Genomic DNA, 24291 nt, shown 5'->3' on the forward strand with positions numbered 1-24291 from the left:
TAGGTTTGGACATGGGTTTGGAGGCATTACTAGTTGGGTCTTCACAATCCAAACCCAAATGATTCAAGCAGCTTTCTGATCTGCAGATCCATAAAGTAACAAAGTATGGGAAAGTCTTCTGGGGATTATCAAGTTTCCTACATTTTACCCACTTCCCTCACTTCGCTGTACGTGCAAGTCTTCAGGAAAAGCTTTAGGAATTAAAATATGAATTAGACTTCAAGAAGCTTTGAAACAGATATTGGATTTATTGGTCAGCTATGAGTAGGAAAATACATTGGTAAAGAAAAAGAAGACCCTGTATATAAATATAATACTAACTAGTTAAAATTTGACCAAGAAGAAAGTTCCACTGAAGAGAACAGTAAAAGCCCTTGTTTACCATCAGACCATATTCAGTTTCCCATTTATCTTATTGAAGAGCTGCCTATAGACAAATGCAACATTCTTTGAGCTTAGTGCAGATAATGTGCTGGTTTTTGTTACATGAATGGTAAACAAGAGTTAGTCCAGTGCATTACACATTATACAGAAGTACTGTGAATAAAGACTAAGATATCCTATTTTAGACACTACTTAAACATACCAAGACACTTAAAGTGTTACAAATTTATGCAACCAAAGGAAAAGAATAGCAGTTAACATACTAAAAAATACTGTGTCTGGCTGGATGAGAAAGGCTTGCTACTTAAGCAGTTAACTCAATCTTTTAAGTTTTACAGTGTAATTAGTTTGGTTTTTTCTTTCTCCCCAATGGTGCTGTAATTATTTTGCCTTTCTTAAAGCTTTTGTGTGGTCGCAAAAGCAAACCATAAACTATCTTCTGATTCTGTTCTAAAAAACCCTTTGAGATTTGCTAGTTACATCCAAAATGCTGACATAGAATGTTCTTACAGCCAACTTTGTCAAATACTAGCCAAATTGGACTTTTTAAAGCTGCTAAAAGGACAAAATAATTACAACACGCACTGACTTATATGCTCTTCCCCCCCTGTGTAATGTTAAAAGCGGTAACTCGTGGTATTAGTCTTGTACTCTAATCCGTTCTTTTAGTTAAAGGTATATTTCAATTTACACTTTGACACCCAAGAACTCTTGGTAAAGGTAAATAAAAGCAGACAAGATATGGCTGACTGTACTTTAAGTGGAAAAAAAAGCCTGGTCTAACCTAAACAAATCCTTTCAACCCCAAGGACGTTCTGTGACTTTTGCTCTATGTGCTTTTACGACAAGAACACTGAAGGTACATTATGGCAACACCCAAAACCACCTCAAACAAAAACATTGCAATTAACCATTCTTGTGTTAAAAACTATGAAGGAAACATTTTCATTTTGCGAAGACACTGTTTATTGCCTTATTCTATGTTATAGCTGGAAATTGAGACTTCTGAGTTAGATTTGTTTGACACAGGGATCTATTTTCTTTGAAGGATTGTTTGACAAAGTTTCTCTCAACTGTTTTGGTGCCATCTGGTCTTTCCCTAAACTCTAAACATTTCTCCTTCCTTCAGCCCCCGAGTCACAGCTGCAGCCCAGTTAAAACCCAGTGAAGTCAAAGGAGTGTCTTCAGTGTGTTCAGTGGGTTTTTGATTGGGACCTGTTGGACTAGTATAAAAGCTGGAGGAAACAGTTACTTAAGTGAACCCTTCAACTGTGAGGTGACTATGCAGGAACAGTTGTGTCTCCAAAAGCACAAAGGGGCCATATTTTAACATGCTGTCATAAATTCAAATAGTTTTTTAAGACTACCTAATAGAGGAGAACACGTATCGGATAAAGCTCAAACCTTCAGAATCTAACAAGTGCACTCAAGCTCCAGCATCTATTAAAGTAAATTATCCCCCTCTAAAAAAATACAAAATGAGTAAGTGCTTCCCTTCCCCTTCTGTAAAGCTTTCTGGACTCATTTACACAATCCAGAGAATCAAAAAAAGAAACAATAGTTTGCTTAGTTTGACAAGCTAAACTGGCTCATCATCACTGGAAATGGTCATGATGTACATTACCAAGACATCATTAAGGAAACATGAGTAAAACACCTTTTTATTCACACTTTACAAAAAAAAACCCAAAAAAACAAACAGAAAAAAAATAATAACACTACGCATTAAGTCTACTACAGCAACACTACCAGCATTTCAATGTACTGATTATAAACTGGACAGGTTTGGTGTTTTCACAACTAAAACCAAAACCAAAATAACCCCAAGAGATCAGGTCCCAGACAAGGATTCAAGATCAAAATTTCTCCTATTGCAATTTTAAAATGTACATTTTACACCCCCGAACTGTTTGTCAGTTTTGACTTTCAGCTTCAAACAGAACGGTCGGAGCACACTCACGTGCTGACTACTCAATAAAATTTTGACTCATTATTACCAATCCACTCTCTTTATATATAAAAATTCACAATATTTAGAAAGTTTTCTCTTAATGCTCAGTGTCCTTTTGCTTCCCTGCCCGCAGCTGAAACAAAAGCTGTTTAAGACCAAGCTCTCTATCCTTTACTTCTTTTTACACTGATTATTCAAGTTGTATTAGCTTAAGGAGATGATAAACTCTCTCCCTTTTAGGATACAAACAGACAAGTTAAATTTGTAAGCTGTTACAGACTTGGCTTCATGACACAAATGGCACTGAGGGTATGCTATAACTTCAGTCTTGTTTGACACTTTAAAACAAAGACTTGGTCACTTTAAAAAAAATGATCTGAAGAATTGTCTTTGGGACCTGGACTGAAAATGCATCTATTTTACACTGCTTCATCGGTAGAAAATGTAAGGTTGGGTTTTATTCTTCAAGGAATTATACTTTCTGAAACTGAGGAACACACTTAAACGAAAAGAGAATTCACATGATAGTAATTCTTAGTGGGAAAAACAGCACTGTGCAATGACACTGAAAGAAGCAGTGCATGGGTATTCGAAGCTAGAAACTGTGTACCCATAACCTGAACATGTTCCAAGTGTGATATCCAATGCTTCACAAAGGAAAAGAAGATGCCACAGCTTATACAAAAGTATCTTCATAAAATTTTCACAAGTGTTAACATTATTAAAAAAATAAAAGAGGATGCACAGGATCTCTCTGCATGCACAGGCAGTGCTAGTTGAGAACAAATCGAAGCAGGCACAGTGGAGATAGGACAATTATTTAAAACAGAAATGAAGAAGCTGTACACGAGTATTCCTAAATTTTACTTTAAAAGTTAGAGATGAGAAAAAGATCTGAGCCTATACACGTCAGCAATAGCTTTCCATCCTTACAGGTCTACTCAGATTCACTGCTTAGCTTATCTGTTCTGCGAGAACTCTATGCTTTTCTCTTTAAGTCAGAAATAAACAGAATGTACTTTGTTATCTCTGTAAGATGATGTGGTTTTATACGTTTGGATTTTAAAAGCAACGTCCTCAACTGAACATAAAAAGTAGTACAAAAGGGCTAACGAAACCCTAACAGTGCAAATCGTTAGCAGAGAAAACCTGTGACAACCTCTTTTACAAGCTGGCCTTTATAACACATGAAAACAGATAAAAATTTAGCCTTAGTTTACAATACAATCATTTTCCAAATCTGATTTTTCTTTTTTTTTCTTTTAAAGTACAAAATCTCATAAATCAGGTTTTCTGTTGTTCATATACAATCAATAAAGGCTAAATTCAAATTCTATATTTTACAAACAAGTCTGAAAAAGGAGGGAGTGAAGTACGGAAGAATGTTCTGTGGATGTTCCTACTGGCCTCAAAAAAGTAGTGCTACAGATAACTGTGCAAAGAGAATATACTGTATAACAATTCCCTATTTCAAGGCATGAAAATGTCACGTTGGATAAAAGAAACAGGAAGGTTAATTGTAACGTATTAAAGAAAGGTGCAAATGCACCGATCGCTGTCGAACAGTATACAAAGTATATTGGGCTCAGAATTGTGTCTGTTGATAGCACCTGGCTTTTACTATGTCTTTAGCAAATAATTAGATTTAAGATTAACATTATTAAGAAAAAAAAAAATCCCTGTTGGCCATACCTCACTCCTCTATATTCAGATTTTACAATTGTACAAGTTAGATTGAGGTTGCCCTCTCAAATGTACTTGACTACCTCCTGCCAGGGAGATGGATTCCGTTTACAGGAGGCAGGAAAGGCAGCAAAAGCTCCAGTTGTGCAAAAAGTGAGAAGTGGTCAGAAGGGATGAGTGGATGTGGACAACCACTTATATTGTTCTCTATTAACCAATGATGATCCAAAGGTCCAAGAATGCCAAGTATGTTTAGCTGAGGTTTAGAGTAGAAGATGTAGTCAATAATACCCTAAAACAAGAGAAGAAATAAAATTATTAGTATATATTATTGACTCAAGTTATTCTTCCAAACAAAAGATGAGGTCAGTCCTATGAGTAAGCAAAATGCTACCACTCTTTCTTTACAGTATCAACTTAGGACAATTCTACTTTCTATATCCCTTGATTTGCTCAATATAGATTAGGAAAACAAAAGTCAAGTCTACCCCGTATCACTTCTGTTATGCTTTTATGGGTTACAATTTCCAGCCTCCTACATAGCTCCAAATCACATTTATCTGATCGCGAAGAAGAAAAGAGCAGTCTTGTTTCCCCCAAGTCACAGAGCAATAAGATTTTTCCAGTAGCAACAGAGAGTACTTCCTTGAAGTTGACAGCTTCAGTGCCCCTGTTGAGTTATTTCATTTAGCTTTGAGTATTAATATATAAGATCTTCCATGTTTACGAGAAAGGTTAACAGCACCCCAACTCTTGTGAATCTATTACAAGTTATTAACAAGGAAAGTCTGATTTCTATGAGACTGAAGTGTTGAACACTCTAGTTTGCTATGTTTTAAATATAAACTTGGTGAATTTAGCGTTAGCTCCCCAAACGGATTAACTTACTTGTTAAACATTTTTGTACAGCAAACACATTAGTTAAAACCCAAAAAGGAAAACGTGCCCAAAATATCAGCCAAGGCCTTACCTTGAAGTCAAATGTGTAATTTGTATAAGGCATTAGACCATTCTCATAGGCACTCTTCAACTTGAAACCATGTGTAATTCTTCCATTTGTTGTTCCATTTTTTCCATTACAGCTGAAGTTAGTAAGACTTTCATTGTATCTCAGTTCCTTAAAATCTTTGTGGTTTGTTTCCACGCCACCAGTGCTCAAGTACTCAACAACACCTATTAGAGAGGCACACAGACAAGACGGTATTAACAAGCATTCAGCAAATAGGGGCGTGTAGGTACCTTGAGTCTTGCAACTAAAGCTTATATACGCTTTATATAAGCAAAACCTTAAAACATATATAATAGTCAGCAGCAGTTTTTTTACAATATTGCAAGACAATGTATATGCATATCAAGAGTAAATGTCACCTAGAACAGAGACATCTTTCTTTAATAAAAACAAGAAGGTTAGTAAAGAACAGACTGGGGAGGGAAATGACAAAAGTAGAAATAAAGTTCCACAGATGCTAGGCAGTCAGCTTCCTCTTATCTATGCTCAAGTCTTGGCTTTCAACATTCTTCAGCTAAAATGTTGTAAAAAGCCAACTTCTGTACCACTACTTCAAGTAAAATTACAGAGGCTGCAAAGCCAAATTGACAAGATTTGTCAATGATCATGCCTTTTAATTTCAGAATAGCTGTGTTAAAGTTCTAGAAGGAAAAAGCAGCTATTAGTTCCTCTAAAGACACAATCAGACACATGAAGTGGCTACTGCAATAGCCACTAGTGATACTTGACTTCCTGGGATCAAAAAGAATCAAGTTTCCAGTACTGTAGAGCAGTAACTGCCTCTATCAACCCTAACAGATGTTAAGAGTTGAAAAGCAGTGGCCAGAAGGGAGACCAGGAATGGAGATTATTATATTGGACAACTAGCAACAAGAAGAAAGGATGGCTTGAGTTCAGCACTTCAGCTAGGTACCTGAGAAAGCCAAGAAGGCCATCACTGTTAATTTCTTGCACTTTATAAAGTTGCCACCAAGGCAAAAAAAAAGTTGCATTTAGTAAAGTGCTCTGAAGAATTCCTTTCTAGTAGGAAATGTATTAAACTTTGGAAGTCCTAAAATAATTGAGCTGCAGAAAATGAGTCTATGGTGGCAACTTTAAAGAGAAGACCCTATCTTGTCACACTTGAAATTAAAAAAAACCACAATTATCAGCAACATACTCATGCTTCCAGTTATTTTTGGAAGATAGAGTCTTCCTTTCCATTCTTGCATTGTAAGATAACAATGAGAACACTTCTGAAAGACCAGACATAGCTACACTACTGCACAGGCAATAAGGACATGTACAAAAGAACCAGTTCTATCTTTTCTCTCTTCCTTTTATTTTAATAGTACCTTTAGAGCTTATATCAAACAATGTATTCTCTAAGTTGAAAACTCCTTTAAAGAAGCAAGACCTTAGAATTTAAATTATTACACACTTGAAAGAGTCTAAAAAAGTAAATTAGAGAACTCTTACCAGAGTCTGGTAGGGAATTGAGATCTGCACACAGTACAAGTGGAATGGTTCCAAGCTCTCCCGAAACGCCAGGTTTGAGACTACGAGAAGCTTTATCAATAATGTTCTTTACCTCGGACAGGAACATCATAGTTTGAACCAGCTTCACATCAGAATAATCTGGGTCCCAATGCATATGTGCATTAGCTACAAGAACTAGCTGCTTCTCCATCCCAAGGTGTGGCTTTCCAGCTAAAATTTAAAACCAGTTATTTACCTTACATGGTCAGCAACACAAAACACTATTATTGAATTTTAAACAAGATGTCTGAGGGGAGGCAAAAATAAAATACCAGTATAACTGGAACAGGGTTAATACCATTTAAGAGGGTCATACAACTCCTGTTATATCTACTATGTGTTTTAGTTGATGCAAAGCATTAGCAGTAATTGTTTCACATTCAAGATCATTAACAGATAGACTAGCTTGTTACAGGTAATGTTTATGTAGGTAAGAATACTGTGAATTAATATAAATAACAGGCAAATAGTGTTGTTCTAAAAAACTACAATGGTTTTCCTCAGGTTGTGATAGTAAACAGGCACAGCTCATACCTTATCAGGTGATGAGCTCTGAATTTTAAGTTACCCACATTCTAAGTTACCTCTCTTGCTAGAAGTGCTTCTTAAAAAGCTTGTTAGAATCTGAATTAATAAAATATCATTTGGGTAAATATCACACAGGTTGAGTAGGTACCCACTGCGATACTTGAAAGCCAATTTACATTTCCTAAATTAAGAGTGACAGGGCAGAACAAACAGGTTGTATGAGCATGAGAGTGAAGAAAGTAACAAGCTAAAACGATGCAGATTTATGATCCAGAAATACATGGCTAACAACCACTGATTTTTTTCATACCTGTAACTTCAGGCAAAAAAACCACTTCAAGCAAAGAGGCGTAACTGGAAAAAAATAAGTATCTCCAGCATTTAAGCAGTATGACTTATTCCCAAATTCTCTTTGGAAATAATTTGTCTGAACACACGATGTGCAAAGTTATATTAATCAGCAGAACCTACTTTTTCTAGTTTGCCATCACAAAAGTAACTGTATTTTGTTAATGAAAGAAAATCTACTAAGAAACTAAACAGGACTTACATGACATTTCTATCAATTCCTTTCGCAGTTCTAACAATACAGCAACTCCAATGTTATCTTTTGTCATAACTCTGTTCAGCATTGCTTCTGAACCTTCCGAGTTTGCCATTGCTAGCTGATTGAACTCAACAGTGTGTTTTTGAACCAAAGTAAATCTGAAAGAGAAACATCATACGTGTTTTTATCAGCAGCCAGATACAAAAGGAAATGTTGCAGGTAAGTTTTTAATTAAAGCTCAAACGCATCCATGGTGTGAAAAATCTCAGTCAACAATGTAATTCCATAAAATGCTAAACTGAACTCACAGGATATAGCTCTCCTAGCAATTTTTATGTACTTTTTACTGCCTTAGTTTCAATTAATGGGAGAGGATAACTATAGAAATGTAGCTCATGTTTCTCATTCTGCGGTATTTTCTAGTTCAAAGATGCTTGAGCTATAGAATGACCAGAGAAATTATATGAAAGAGAGCAAGATATAGGAGAAGGCTTTGCAAAACACATCACTTACTTTTCTGTTTTGAAAAATATTGCACAACCATCAACATGTTTCCTTTCCTGTTCGGACATTGTCCTAGCTCTAGATTTTGGACTGAAGAATCCATTGTAGCCACGTTCTTTCAATTCTACCAGGAAAAAACTGTAGTACTGCTCTGTTTCAACTTCCTACAAAGTTATCAGACAGCACAGTATGAATGTACTATTGGCAAAATACAGAAGGCAGATATTATTTAGAATCTTCAGAAGTGTAAATCACTTTCAAATTAGATTTAAGGGGAAAAAAAAGTAAGAATGAAGTACATCAGAGATTGCAAATTTCAGAGCAATATCCCTATTTTAAGAAAATATAAATGAATTTCTGTAATCCCCAGAGTTATGATTATCTCAAGCTTTTTATTTGAAAATACATCAATTACAGCCCTATACACACACAGAGGAACACAGACACCCCCACGTACCCTTCTTTGATCAGCAGCTGCTGGTTCGCATTCCAACAGTGTGGGCTGAAAAGCATTCTTTTGATGTCAAGCAATAAATAATGTTCTAAACACCACTTCTTTTTCTGCTTTTGCTTTCAGGTTTTGAAAACACACCGTTTACTGTAAATACATTTAGTGTGGAGAAACCAGCACAGGGGAATAGAAAAGGGAAAGAAATCATGGTACATCTTTTACCTGAAGACTTATGATGTCAGCATTGCAGCTCAGGATTTCCTGCATAATGGCTTTTTTTCTGTATTCCCAGTTCAAGGCCCAAGATGGACAATAGCCATACAGCTGCCGGGTAGCGTATTTATCACAGAGTACGTTGTAACACATGACAGAGAACAAGGCTGCAGAACAAGAAGTTTACTTACACAGTGATATATTAAACAAATATATGTACACATATACAAAATTATGCTCTTCACTTCTGTCTTCTGCAAATTTATCAATTCTTGCTTTAGTACCAAAACACAGCACATGGATCTGTATTAAAAACTGGTAAGTCTTTCTACAAAGATAAATTACAGGTCTGCACATACGACAGCTGTGTTCTAGCTTTTAACTGGAAAACAAAAACCAAAATCCCCTTTAATGCAGTAAATAGCATACAAATGCACTTTATGCTAAGTGCTGTGCTACTGTGAGAAGCCTAAACCAAAGTTAAGTGTATTTGAGCACTTAACATTTGCTAGCTGTATAAAGGTTTGCAAACTCTTCAAATAGATTATTTAAAATCTACTTTATTACCACCTTGAGCTGTAACAGATCCATAGGCACAATGGATTCCTTTGCACAGTGAAAAAGGATAGACAAAATAAACCCCCAAGCGTTTGCACCTCAAAAAACCTACACTTCAGGTGTAAAGACAAGAAACACCTACTCTCTGAATTTGGAACAGGAGTGATAATGAGACACTTTGGGGCAACCTGACAGGTAATCCAACAGCATGGACTTCAGGTTTTGTTGGGGCAATGTACATCAGTCTGGAAGACTGCAATAACTGAGAAATACACTAAATTTTTTGGTGTGCAGGCAAACAGAAGAGGCTGTATTTTAGACAATTTATGCAGAAAAAAAATTAGTAAATAATAAAACATGGCCCGAATCCCACAAGAAGAGAAGTGCTGAGTCAAAGATCATGTATTTGTTACTTAAAAGAATTCTCCATTTTGGGGGAATTCTTTATTTTATTCTTCAGCAAACATTCAGTTAAGCCTGTTGCAATTCAACTATTTCATTAGTTGAGGACAACAGTTTCAATTCTGCCGAGGAGAGTGTTAATTCAAAAGAAACTACTTTCTAGTAAGAAATGGGTAAATCTGTAACAGGTTTTCCAATTGAGAGATCTACTTCACCTGGCCAGTCAGCACTGCACAGATGATTGGTCAATTTAAGCATTTATTTTTCAGAAGATAGTAAAGATCAACAGAAAAGCAAAAAAAGAGAAGGAAAAATCCTTCAAGCATTACAGTACCTGTTGGTCTTGTACGGTCTGGTTCTTGCAACATAATCCAAGATCTTGGAGGTGGTTGTTCAGTTGAAACTATGGGAACATTTTAAAGGAGAGATGCAACAAGTGATAATCACATTTATTGCACACAGCAGAAAGAAATGTTTTAAGAATGAGCACTTACTTCTTTTTGCAGTACCTGCCAAATTATCAAGCAAATAGTTCAGTAGCCTTCTCGTCCCATCTGGTTCCTGATACAGGTTCAGAATATCCTGTGTAAGTGGATTTCCTGCAAACAGATTTACAGATATAATGAAGAAAATATATAGAGCCAATATGAACTTGCGTATCAGTGTTGAAAGCTGGCATTTCTGAGAACAGATAATGCATCTACTATGCACTACTCAGAGGTTTCAGATGTCAGGTCTTCAATCCCACAAAACACTGGAAGTGAAGTTAGCCTCATTCCATCCTACATCTGCCTTCAGATTAACCACCCCAAGGGTGGTCACTGGGTCTAACAACAGTGAAGAACTGGCATGGTACAAGACAGATGAGGCCAAACACAGGAGCCACTACTGCTCACTTCGCCTGACATGAGCAAAACATCCATCAGCTTATTTGCCAGTCATATATGAGCAGTCCTACCATCCAAACACACACGCAGATTGTAAAAGTTTTCATGGACCATTCACATTCTGCTCACTCTGCAGAAAGAGAAGCAAACTTCTTTATTTATGGAGTGTTTTGCCAAACTCATTCTTTTCCTTAGCTTTAAATAATCCCCAAATAACAATATTTATACATGTGGAGTAGCTACATCTGGGATTGCTATTCACTAACATCTGATGAATTAGCAAGACTACAGCCATTACATCTCAGAAGCGTTCTCATTAAAGAAGCACGGATACCAAGAAAAAGCAGGAATACCTTTCAGACCCAAAGTCTGTAACTGGAACAGTTTCCCCAGCTCAAAAGGTAAAACTCGTAACAGGTTGTTATTTAAATGTAGTTCCCTGTAGACAGAGCAAAAATCATACAGGCCTGAAAATAAATCAGCATTTGTCTTCAGCAGTAGAGTACAAAAGTTTAACTAAAACAGAAGCAACGTATCAGCAAATGACAGTATTGGAAAACTCAAAGACTGAACAGCAATAGTTGGGGAAATATTGCTATACTCAAATATACAGACAAAACCAAGACAAAACACGTTAAGCTGAAGTACAGACAAAAGCATGTTTGTTGAGTTCATCTTAAAAGAGTCAGATTTTGTAACTATTAGCAATAATTAAATACTTTAATAACTCCAAGTGATGGAGCAGTAACAACTCTGACAAAGCAGATCATGAAACAGTTTAGCTATGATTAAAGGCCAAATAAAGGGAAATTATATCTCAGGAAACAAACAAGCAAAAAATCCAGAATCATGGTGGTACAATTAGAACTATGGCATTACCATGTAATAGTCATTTACAATAGTCATTTTCTGTTGGCTTGGGTTTTTCCGTAATTACAGCGTTCAGACAAAAATACCTGCTTTTTATCTTACAAAACCAATATGCAGACAGGGACACAATTCATGTCCTGGATTCTGATAGCCCAACAAACTGGGCAGAGAAAAGTGACTTGGTAGGAGCTTTTCCCTTTCTTAAAAGTATTCCCAACTAAGCAGTGCAGACTTTCCTCACCATATTCAATATGAAGTTGCTCCTTCAGATTGTTTACAACTTGGTGCCTAGACTTGAAAAGTATTTTTAGGCAACAAAAAAGGGAAAGAGAAAAGAAAGGAAACCTGGATGTCAAGAGTTACCTTTGCTCTTTCAGATTTCTACAAGACAGCATTTGAAGTAGACAGATACAACTCTTCTTCTGACCTTGCCTTTCAAAAGTAAACTCTGCCTGGTCCTTCCCTAACAAGGGCTTCTCAAGAAACTGTTTCTGTTTCACAGCATATTTAGAAACCTCTGTAAAATACACTGGCTTGTTTTAGGGACAATCCACCAAAACAGGATACTTTTTATTTCACTGGGTTATATAGAAACACCAAGCTACTTCTCAACTGTTTGCAAACTATAGCACACCTAGCCAGCTCTGAGTTTTGCTTTTTCCAATCTAGACAAACACATGTACGTTAGAGAGAAACTCAGAAGCCCACTGTGTCATTCTGGGGTTGCTAAGTATGAATGAGGCATGTGGCAGGTAGAAATGAGGATGGGGGAGTTAAAAATACATAAATAAATGAAAATCAACTTCTCCACTAGTTCTCAGCACTTCCATGGCCATTTGAGATTTAAATCACTATTACTTTTAGGAATGATATTCTACATGACATCATAAAGCTACTATTTTATTCTTTAGGAAGCTACTTTTTCCTCTAAGAGTTTTTCAAAGTACTGCTGAAGTCTAAGAAGTCCATAGGAAAAACACTGAACTGGAAGAACAGCACAGCAGTTGGTATCATCACAATTTTTCTCTTGGATGAAAGAATTACTTGCTCTAATAATCCTTGCCTCTGTGGAACCCACCCCCTCTACATAGCAAAGAGGATCACAGCAAACCCCACTGGTTCATAGAACCATAGCATCTTTTAGGTTGGAAAATACCTTTAAGATCAGACAGTCCAACCATAAACTCACTACTGCCAAGTCCACCACTAAACCATGTCCCCAGATGCCATGAGTATTAAAAGTGACACCACCACTTCTGTGGGCAGCCTGTTTCAATGCTAGATGACCCTTTCAGTGAAGACATTTTTCCTAATATCCAATCTAAACCTCCCCTTGCACAACTTGAGGCAGTTTCCTCAAGTCCTATCACTTGTTACTTGGGAAAAGAGACCAGCCACCTCCTCTCTCCATCCTCCTTTCAGGTAGCTGCAGAGAGCAATAAGGTCTCTCCTCAGCATCCTTTTCACCAAACTATACAACCCCAGTTCCCTCAGCCATTCCTCTCCAGACTCCTCACCACCACTGTTGCTCTTCTCTGGACCTGCTCCAGCCCCTCAGCATCTCTCTTGCTGTGAGAGGGCCCAACACTGAGCACAGGATTCAAGGTACAGCCATACCAGTGCCTACTACAGAGGGATGATCGCTTCCCTGATCCTGTTGGCCACATTATTGCTGATACAGGCCAGGATGCTGTTGGCCTTCTTGTCCACCTGGGCACAAGCTGGCTCATGTTCAGCCCACTGTCAGCCAACACCCCTAGGTCCTTTTCTGCTGGGCAGCTTTCCAGCCACTCTTCCCCCAAGCCTGTAGCATTACATGGGGTTGTTTTGACCCACATGCAGGATCTGACACTGAGCCCTGTTGAACCTCATACAATTGGCCTCGGTCCATCAATCCAGCCTGTCCAGATCCCCCTGCAGAGCCTTCCTGCCCTCAAGCAAGTCAACACTCCCACCCAAACTGGTGTTGTCTGCAAATTTACTGAAGGTGCACTTCAAGTTCTTTCAAGCGTATCAACAGAATCTGTTTTACAGCTGAGCTTTCCAAAGATAACACATTACAGTGTTCATTTCCCACCCCCCCTTCTGCAAAGATCAGAAACCTTACTGCTCTGACACCTCTTTATTCAAGTACCTGCAGTAAAAAGGGAGATGCAAGGAGCCTTAGGCAAGACCAAACCCAGAGCTCCAGATGTGGGAGCTGGAAGACCTGTTACCAATTCTCAAGTGTAAGAGCACAAATGATTTCTGTGGCTCAGGATATTAGCAATGCGCAGTGTTGAATTACCATTAGTTTGAACAACTTCCCAGAAGCTATGGGAAATGTCTGCAGTAAGAGCCAGCCTGAAACATAAAACTCCAGCACAGCTGAGACCTGCAGAGCACTATTACATAGGATGCACTTATGGATTTTAATTCACTTTCACTCAGTAAAAAGAAATCATGGATCAGCTGCAATTACTGAGGACAGACAGAGCACAGTGGATTAGTGCACTAGCTTTTCACATCTAGAAACTGGGCTCAAGTATTACATTTAGGTCATAAACAGAAAACTAGTGTGATCCTAGACCTTAGCTACACATTTCACATTCACAAGATTTAGCTGTTTCTACACAGAAGAGACTTAGGATGTTGAAGAGCTGCAACTCCATAGAATCAGCCAGAATAAATTGGGAAAAGTGTTGGGAAGAGGGCGCAACATCTTTTGATAGTACTGGTGACTATGCACTGCTAAGCTAACTCCATGTCGTATTACGTTTAAAATGTTTTAAAATGAAAGAGACTGATGAAAATAAAACGATGCTAATGAAGTACAAAGACAAATTTGAGAACATTCCAGTAAAATCTGGACTGACAGCTCACAATGTGAGTGGATAAAGGAAGGAACAAGCCTGTTACTAATAACTGCTTTTAATTGAAATAGTAATGCAAAGCTTTCTTTAGAACACACTACTTCGCAGCTGAAAATAGCTACACGACACACTGCAAAACAGAGCTGCCAATAATGCTCTAAAAGGCAAGGTCCTTTTGCTCAGCCTCCAAGGTTGAAACTTCAACTGCTTTGGAATTTGAGCTTTTAGTGCCGCTTTAATCAGCTAGCTTAATCCCCCCAACAGAGTGGGCTTTCCTAAAGTAGAGGAAAATGAAGTGACAGATATTTGTATGTGCAAACTTGCTTTGCTTCCAGTTTCATCAGAGCTGTGCTGGCAGCCCATTTCTCTATTGTCTCATTCTTTAATTCTAATAATGTTCTTGTTACTTTTAGACTGTTTTCTGGATTTGAGAAAGTTGCCCATAAATGTCTTCAAAATTAAAAGCAATGAAGGCAATTACTGGTAACAGCCTAACAAACCTAAAATAAGGCTCTTCCTTTGGGTGAAGGGCAGAAGATGTTGCCTGTAAATATTTACTCCTAAATAAATGATTTATATATTTACATAACTTGTTTCAAAGTGAAATGCTGCAGCTTTAATTGTAATCTAAGCATCACTACTCATGTTTCCCTTCCAAAAGGAGGTACCATTCCATGCAAACTCTGCACACCTTAGCACTGTAAAATCGAAAGGAAAAAAGGTGCATTTAGAACGTTTTTTTTTCCTCCTCCCTAGTTTACACAGGAATGCAACTGCACAACAGTAGAAATGGGAAGGAAATATTAGACAAGTTGCAGGTGTTGTAAAATAAAATGAATATAAACTATTGTTAAGAAGAACTACTAAAGATGAATAAAGATGGAAAAGCTGTAGTTAGCATGATTACGAATGCTTCATCTTTTTTCCTACCCTACTATCAGTTAAAAGCAATTTTGTTTTGTGCATCAGTACTCTGTAGAGAAAATGCCCCATAAAAATGTGTGTGAATCTTGAAAGAGAAGCTCAAGAGAGAAAAACCTGACTTGGAAAAATATAAAATGGGTGATTGCCATCAAACTGAGTGCTTCTGAAGCTCATTCCATACTGTCATACATCACAACGAGAGATCACAGACAAGCCAGCACTAATATAGCTGCACAGACCATACGAAATATTCAGGGAGACAGATAAAAGGAAGTGAGGAAGGGGGAATACACTTATGCTTTTCATTTACTAGAATGTAAAAATTATATTGAATTTAAACCGTTGCTACAAAGCTACTAAGGGACCAATTTTAACTTGTTACATACCTGAGTGACACCATGTTTCCGAGCTCTGCTGGTAAACTGCGAATTTTATTAGAGGACAGGTCCAGATATACCAGATTGTGAAGCTTGGCAATGTCTGAAGGAATACGGGATAAGGAATTGTCACTGAGATGCAAAGCTGTCAAATGGGTCAGTGTCCACAATGATGAACTTAGGCTTCTCACTTTCCCTGCAGAAGGAAGATAACAAAACAAGATTGAACATTTTCAATACAGAGGTTTAGCAATAACTACACGTTTTGTGAGGATGTAAGGGGTGGAACCACTTGAGGGGGAGCTGTTCTATGATTATTTTTATTCAATGAAAATTCCATTAATCACCAATTCTATAGATAAAAAAAAAAACAGCACTGTGTAAGAAGATACAGGGTTCTGACAGGGATGCTTAGATTGGTTTTCTTTTCCCCAATCCATACTTAAAGGTTTAAACATCTGTCATTCTCGAGTTCCATACAAAACAAGACATATTTACCACCGTCCATGAATTCAGTAATTAACAGAATTGTAAGAAACAGGGTTTTTCTCAATTCTAGTTTATGTTTAAGATCAAAGACACTGCTTTGGTTTGCCCGTTATTTCTGCGCAACATCTTTCAAACCAAAAATCTTTATTCTATGGCATTAATCCAGCCAAGAACAGATAGAAGCACTATATTTAGGGTGACTAAGATGCTTAGTTGAGAACATGGATATCCATCTGGCATTCAACTAAAAGCTGCATAAAACTATTGCCAGATATTTTAAAAAATTGTATGATTTTTGTATAAACTGAAGGGTGGAAACATGGGTTTGTGTGACAGAATCAAGATTTTTATGCTGCTGCACGCAAGGAATGTGAGATATCATCAGAAGGTCTCAAAACATTTCTTCTCTCCAAGATTCACCCCCAACACCAAAGGAGCAGATCCTTTTTCATTTACAGAAGTCATCTCATTGTACCAAAAGCATTAGAAGAAGAGTACCAATGCCAGTTTCTCCAAGGCAAAAAGCTACTTGTGACAGCCTTTAAAACCCTACCATGACTCACCAATATTAAGAATGGTCTGGTTAATATTATCCCAATACACTCTTTACAATTCCTTTCCTTAAATTATTATCTTCAAAACAAAAGTCATATTTAGTGCCTGAGGAAAAGCTACACTGATACACATATATCTGGGACTCAACCCCTGGTAACAAAAGGTTTAATGCAGGTATCATTTCCAGCATGCTATAAGAAAGTGAGTGGCATAAAAGAGCCTGCAGTGAAAAGGCTAGTGATTTAAACAAGAGCAGTTAAAACATTTGTGGCTTTCTGTACTAGATGACCAAGTATTTTGCAAGGAAAAGTCAGTGTGAACATTAACAAACATACTGTCGCATTTTATTTTGCGAGGCAAATGCATACAGCTCTTAAAGGATTCATGCTATGGCAATGCTCATTAAGAAGTCTTTTGAAAGGCTTTAAGTACAATTTAATAGTTCTTTGCATTTTAAAACTGAATAAACACCTCTTCCTCCTTACCCCAGTGCAAAAAGGTGACCGTGATCAAAGAAACCCTCGTAGCTGAAAGGATTTCCATCAACATCACTGATCCATTCCCTGGACTACCTACATCTCTCTTGGCTAGAATCAGTCTATAGCAAGATTACCAGGCATGAAAGGAAAGAGCCATTGCTTAATGCATTTCCTGTGCAAAGGCAGCAGATGCCCAAGTGGATATCCAAGCCTAATGCTGATACATAATGCCGACTCCTGAAGCAGCATTTAACTAGGTTTCTGCATCTGTAACCTTCAAGTAAAGAAGGCTATTCACGTGTTAAGGCACGTGGCACTTGAAGCGAGACAGGGATTCAATGATCTGGATGGAAAGACTCTCCACAATTCAAAGAACTCTATTTGTATTCCTCCTTCCATAAATTTCTCTATTGCACAGTCACTCAGAAACATCACATGGCAATTTTTGCAGACTCTCCAATAATCTCCATATTTAAGCAAAATTTAAGCTGACTTTTACATCACAAAATTTTTTAATTTTTAAAATATCTGCTTGAATTTCCTTGTAAACACAATTTACACAGCAACATCCGAATTTACTCTACAAATCGAGAGAGACTGGTGTCCCACACCAGTTAGACTTCATGTTTAGGAATTCTGAGCATTATCTTATTTTCAAGGAAAGATCCAAAAGTCAAACATGATCTGAAATCTAGTACAGTTCTTGGAGGTTTTGATTTTTTCTAATTTAAATCTTAAAAACAAAGTAAAGATTTACAACTGCTTTTAAACTGAAAAGTTCCGCTTTAATAGAAACTCCAGTGTCATGGACTAGTACAACATTGTTGTTACATTACTTTAAAGTAACAGGATATGTCTGTGTATCAACCCCAGCTTCACCCTCTTCTCTTTGACAAATCAGATCTTAAACCCATGCTCCCACCTGCTCCATCTTCTTAAAACACAAAGACCTCACATCCATCTCCCCAACCACGTGCCATGTTAGGATTCCCCTCGCTCACAATTTACCTCTCCTGTAGCCCTCTACTTTATCCCAACCCAACCTTTTCCCTCAGCACATCCAGAAGCTGGCAGCTGCTCTGCTGGCATGTTGGCTCACTTCAAGCTAAGTAACTCCACTCCAGACTTCTCGTCCAAGCCATTACTACGTAGGCTACTCTTAACCTACAATGAGTTCAGAATACGGGACCATTTCTCAGTTTCTTACCACTTATTTCCAACTCTGCCCAGTGTGATTTCTTTCCGTTGGCTGCTTCCTCTGAGGACATAATTGTGTACATCCTCCGTGGATCAGGTGGATCGTACTTTTCCTTGGGCATTCCTGTTGAGACAAAAAGACAGATAAATATATACTGAGAAGTATTTAAAAGGTAATTTCCGTTTCAATTAAGTTTTGTGTTGGATGTTCACTCCAAATACTTTTCAAACTTCAGATAAAGATAACCTATGCCCGTTCACAAACTACACTGAGTAGGCTATAAAATTAAACCACCGCAGATTCCCCATGCTCCTAGAATGGCAGATGACAACCTAACCTCCCACTCAATAGTTCAGCCAAATCTCTAACCCAACATAATGGTTGCGTCCTGCCACCTTTCATGGCTATGTCACTGTGTGATTCAAGATCAACCCATCCTACTGCAGGCTCATCGTTCTTCAACAATGAACCTTCAAAAAGTGACAATCACCACCACATTCTCTCTCGTAGAAACCATAAAGAAAACATTTGCTGATAACCTCGACTGTGCATCAATTCCAGGTTTACTGCAATTCTCAACTTTACACACAATTCAGCATCCAAGAAAAGAATTAAGGTTTCAAAAAGATCTTCAATTCCTTAAGTCTGCAAAATGACATCTTTTTAATCCAAATCTCATCCTACTCTTTTCAGTCTGAAATTATACCTGACCTAGACACTTCACCCAGGTGTTTAGCACTGACATTTAACTTCAGTTCTCTCACTCTTGCATCATTCCTGTTCACACGAAAGTTGGAACTAGATGATCTTAAGGTCCTTTCCAACCCTAACTATTCTATGATTCTATGAATTCCTTATTTATTTTTACCATACCCAAATAGGGACCGTGAGAGAGAAGTGGCAAAAATTCCTCTCCATGGAGAAATTCCTGGCTCCATAATAAAGACCTGTGCCATAACCCTCCCTCTACCATGAGCTAGCTCTCCTCTGTCCCAGGTGAAATGCATCAGGGTTTTAGTCAGTTTAAGAGGAAAAACACTTTATATAAACTTTACATAAGCACATTGATACACAAATTAGCTCCATGTTTTCAAGTTACATAGGCCTTCCAATATAAATTGCATTTATCACAAATAAGGGTAATGCTTTTGCATTGCCCCACATCTATCTATGAGATTTTTGGGCTAAGATTTCACCATCTAAAGCTGCCACATCCAAATACATACAAAAGGGCACAAGCAGCAACCTACAAAATTATTTATATAAATAAAGAAATCAAACAATGCTGGCTCAAATCACATTCACAAACACATTACAAGCAATATTATGCTTCATATTATTCATTATGCAGAATATTATTCATGCATTACAGCATTATAACTACCCAAAAAACACTCAATAAAGAAGAAGCTGTTTATTGAATTTAGTGGAAAATGTTGTGTTAAAAAAAAACAATAGAATACCCCCCCCCAACTTTTAGTTCATTCTGCACCTTACTTAAAATAAAGCTTTTAGATACTAACATGCTTACTTTAATGCAACAACTCTGACTAATTCATACTCCTCCTTCCCCTTCCCACTGCTACCACTGCTCAAAACCAATTTCTGCAGTGAAAAGAAATTCCCCTTTAAAAAATGAATTGTGGGTAAAAGGATGAGATTATAAATAGAGCTAGGTGGAGCTCCTTAAAGAATGAAGGCACTTGAGTACCTGGGGTACTGGAATCACCAAGTGTAACACTTTCTTCTTCAAACTAAGCTAATTAAAGGAGATAAGACTGCATTGTAACTACCAGAAAGGTGAAAGAGGAACTTCTCCCTGCAATAATTGTGCAACTAGCGCAATAATACATAAAGTGTCATATAGAGCATCTCTTCCGAAATCGCTATATACAATTATATGTAACTCACAAAGACCAATGCCACATAGAAATGCTCTAGTTTCTGTCAGGAGACATTTGCCTTCCTCAGGCATTTGATGCTTTCTCTTCTTGCAGCTCCCTGAATTAACAAATATGTTCCAATTTTTCAGGAAATGAAGCAGGTATAGTAGAGACAGAGATCTCATTCAGCACAGAAACACGAGTGTTCCCCAGAGCACACTCAATCACATGCACTAATTAACAGCCTTGCCTTACCATCCTGTGGTGCTCCTCACTATCAGAAGAGGATGACATACTTTTCTAGTGGGTTTTGTTAATGTGTGCTAAAACAATTTGAGATTTAAGAATCTGAGGTTTTAACACTGGATCCTGGTGACCCCCCCCTCCCCTCCCAGTCTATCCATGGCACTGCTCTACCTCTCATTAAAGTTCCTTCCTTTGATGGTTTCCCCTCCTCACCTCCTGCATTTCAGGGTGGACAAATGCTTGAGAACCTCCTGGGTGAAGGAGGTGCCAATGACCAAGATCACTGACATCAGCCACATCAGGACACCAAGGATACCATCATACCAGGAGTTAGCACATCTTTGTCCATCACTCAGTATTTCTCAGCATCTGACAGCAAGGCTAAATTCAGGCTGTATTTCACAGGTCATCATTAAACACAAGAACAATACCTTGAATTGTATTTCAAAACTTCACAGCATGGAGTAGCTCAAGAAAATCACTCTCTTTTACAAATCCTCCTTTCTCCACCTCCCCACATCTGAACTTACTGGCTACAGTTCCACTTAAAAGCTGAAGTAAACATGAGATAAAGCAACAGTTTTGCCAGACTCCAGCAATTTTTAGCAAGACCCATAAAATGGTGTTGAACAACCCTGGAGCCATTGATAACTGCACCTTTAAACTACCATGACAATCATTTTAGAAAGAGCTTACACCACCTGTAATTTTCAGTTGCAACAGTGCAGATGGTGGAAAGCACCACTGAGCATTAGGCTGTTATCACATACAGCAAGTTGGCTTGTAAAGGAGAAAAACTTTATAAACAAAGATGTGACGTGGATGTCCAGAACACACCCCAGCCTGTGTAACTCTAACGAAGAGGCCATTTAAATATGTCTGAATGCAAATTGCTGACTATCTTGTACCAGGTTATTAAAGTTGTTATTTAAATGGTTGTGAAAACAGAAGAGCTTGAGAGTTCACATGTGGCTGCCCATTCCTACCTTGGTCAGTGAGTCCCAACACTGAATTAACACTCTTTACCCCAAAGAAACTGAGCTAAATGAAGCCATTGAGGTCAACAGTGCAACAGGTCTGACACAGGGAACTAGACCTTGAGTCCTCAAAGCAGACACAGTTTTAAACCCTTGTTTGTGCAAAAGGTACCAAGGGAAAAGGAGAGCAGGGGCAGAAAAGACCCTCTGGGGAAAAATGCAGGGCAAGGATGATGATGATGAGAAGATGACTGTTGCTCTACCTCAAAGGAATGCCAACAGCAACAGGGCTGTTAGGGATATGGCATCAGGAGGACCTGGTGGTCTATAGAGTAGAAGCTGCTCAAAGGCCAAGCTGTTCAATTGCACTGCTAGCTACAGAATAATGAAGTTCAGACAACTGCCTGGCAAGACTTTTGAAATGATAACTCTCCCAGGCTATGGGCATGTGTGAAGTGGAAGCTGGACTACAAGGTAGTTAATGCTCCAGATGACTAAGTAAACAACCAATAAATAATGCCTCCAAAGTGGAGATATTATAGTCTGCTGTAACAGAGCAGGAAAGATGGTGACGTTTTTCCTGTCCTTCCCTTCTCCTCTTTTCATGTGATTTAGAAGATGATGGGGAGAAGGAATTAACCAAACCAGGCAGGTGAGCAGGTATTCCGAGTAAGCAGTAAGGTGATTGTTTTTAAAAACAAAACACCAACAGAAATACCACAGATGATCTTAATTTCCTGAAATGCATTCTATAATACCACAAATAAACTAACTGTTTTAAAACTGAATGTATTAGACAACTCCTGCAGGCCAAGTATCATCGACCCTTTACAGTATTAGCTTTGCTATATGTAGATATAAAATTTTCCCCCCAAAAAACTCCCCTAAGATCAGCTTCCTCCATTGCAAAGTTTAAATGAGGCAAAGAAAACCTGAATTCCCAAACTTCATAGAAAACAATGAAAAGTGACAGCAGCAGGGGTTAATGTTCAGACCCAACTTTATCCCATCTAATCAACTATTCTGAAATACCTATTTCAACACTCACTAAGTAGCATCTACAAATCCCATTTACAAATATGCAAAGAACCTTTAGAAATACTTCAAGATCACTATGCTGAAGCATTACAACTCTGCTGATGAAACTTCTTGACACATGCTGACGACTTCTTTCGACTTCCCCTCCCTCCTTACTTGATATTACTTATCACTAATAAGCTAATGTAGATCAGGAGATAGCCAGGAGGAGGAAGTAAACAAAGCAGCACTACACTTAATCAAGTGCACAATTACTCCAACTTCTTGCTGCCTTAATTAAAAACAGTGAATAAACTATACAAATCTAGAGCTAACAAAGTTAGAAGTAACAAGTTAATTGAAGTAGATTTTCCACTTACTGATGCAGCACAAATAAACTTGCCAAATAAATGACTTTTTCACTACGAAAGGGTAGCAGGACAGGAAGCAATCTACAGTACTTTCTAGTCATTATAAACCATTAAGTTACTCAAAGATTCCATGAGAAAATGATAGCACATATGAGAGGGTTTTTTCTTTCTTTCTTTCTTCAAATAGGGGAAGCTCATCCCAGACCATTCATTTGTAATCTTGTGCCTTTAGCTGTTTCCATGCAATCCAAAGTTTCATTTGAAAATGGGTTCCGATGAGTTCCCCCACAAATGCGTTTCTTAGATTGACCGATATATCCCAAATTCAAAGTTAATCCAGAATTCTCATCACATACCTACCTCCCAAACACCAGCCACATGCACTGTGGTTTTACAACACATGAAGCAGAACTAAGCTGGCCCTGCTGCAGTTCCTCCCTCCTCAGGACTGTGTATTTCCACTTCACTCTTGCATCAGCACTGACTTTTCTCTGATAACAAAAGGAGCTGTTGAAGAGAATTAAACTGGCCAAAAGCTAAGGGGGAGGAGGGGGGAAAAACTGTTGAGGGTGCCTAGCTTCCTGTATCATTATTCCTGTATAGCTGTAATGTATGTGTGGACTTGCAGCACAGCTGTTTATGGGATTAAAATCAGGACAACAACATAATTGTTTCTGGACACACCTACCCCGAAATCTCTTCTCACACAGCAGGAAGCAAAATCCTGCTTCCAAGTACCCATGCATCGGTTAAATAGTAACACTGGGCAAAGTCTGAAATCCTAACTGAAGGCAAAGTACACTGCTTTTTAGATAAGTTAAAGTTGTAGCACTTCGAGCAATGTACAGGCTAATCAGAAATGTCAGCCTGTATTTAAAGAGTTAATCTCTACTGTTGAGCTTTGTTAGGAAGAAATTACTGCTTTAAGCTCCAAACAGTGACCCTCTTCAAAGGGAGCAGTACACCCAAAGCACAAAAACTGTGCTTTGGGAAAGAAGCCGTTAAGTTAATTTCATAGTAGTATATTTCGCTTTTTACTATAAAACTAAAGATTTGCTCATTTCCACTCTAAGACCCATTGCCCATTCTTTAAACAAGTGCTTTTCCACAGTGAATCAAGCTTACTGCTTCTACTCTCCTATCATTGGTGGCACTTTACCCACCAAGATACGTATTTCTAGGGGAACTTAATTACATTTCAGCCTCAAGTACAGGCAAGTGAAGCAACAACCCTGCATAAAGGCTGTCCCTGGCTGGTGTGACAAGGAGCAACATCTGTTTCCTCCTCACAGAAAGCAACAGAACCTTGAACACGCTTATGATAAAGGTCAGTCCTACACAATTTACACTCGTCAGTTGAGCCAATGACTCTATTTATCTTCAGTCTGTACCACGCACGGGCAAACTAGACAGTGATC

At 38.1% G+C, this 24291-nt stretch overlaps 1 protein-coding gene across 6 annotated transcripts in view; it reads right to left on the reverse strand.

Moving 5' to 3' along the window:
• Window positions 1-224: 224 nt before the first annotated feature.
• CNOT6 (CCR4-NOT transcription complex subunit 6) overlaps window positions 225-24291 on the reverse strand; it is a 33003-nt gene continuing 8936 nt past the window's right edge. For 4 of the 6 annotated variants that reach the window (XM_061456962.1, XM_061456956.1, XM_061456960.1 and 1 more), the window contains 11 exons: window positions 18389-18502; window positions 15668-15854; window positions 10989-11074; window positions 10243-10347; window positions 10083-10151; window positions 8798-8955; window positions 8134-8288; window positions 7624-7778; window positions 6486-6716; window positions 4989-5191; window positions 225-4310 (listed from right to left, as the gene is read on the reverse strand). In XM_061456962.1, the coding sequence (XP_061312946.1) occupies window positions 4098-4310; window positions 4989-5191; window positions 6486-6716; window positions 7624-7778; window positions 8134-8288; window positions 8798-8955; window positions 10083-10151; window positions 10243-10347; window positions 10989-11074; window positions 15668-15854; window positions 18389-18500 (1674 nt within the window). In that variant the 5' untranslated portion in view covers window positions 18501-18502 and the 3' untranslated portion in view covers window positions 225-4097. Of the gene's footprint in view, window positions 4311-4988; window positions 5192-6485; window positions 6717-7623; window positions 7779-8133; window positions 8289-8797; window positions 8956-10082; window positions 10152-10242; window positions 10348-10988; window positions 11075-15667; window positions 15855-18388; window positions 18503-23233; window positions 23410-24291 lie in introns of those variants that run through there. The other 2 variants (XM_061456957.1, XM_061456963.1) reach the window with 2 other exon arrangements.

The sequence above is a fragment of the Pezoporus flaviventris genome, unplaced genomic scaffold (genome assembly GCF_033815535.1).
Source record: "Pezoporus flaviventris isolate CSIRO_AGI_PZ_B2104156 unplaced genomic scaffold, CSIRO_AGI_Pfla_v1 ptg000023l, whole genome shotgun sequence".
In the NCBI taxonomy this organism is placed as follows: Eukaryota; Metazoa; Chordata; class Aves; order Psittaciformes; family Psittacidae; genus Pezoporus; species Pezoporus flaviventris.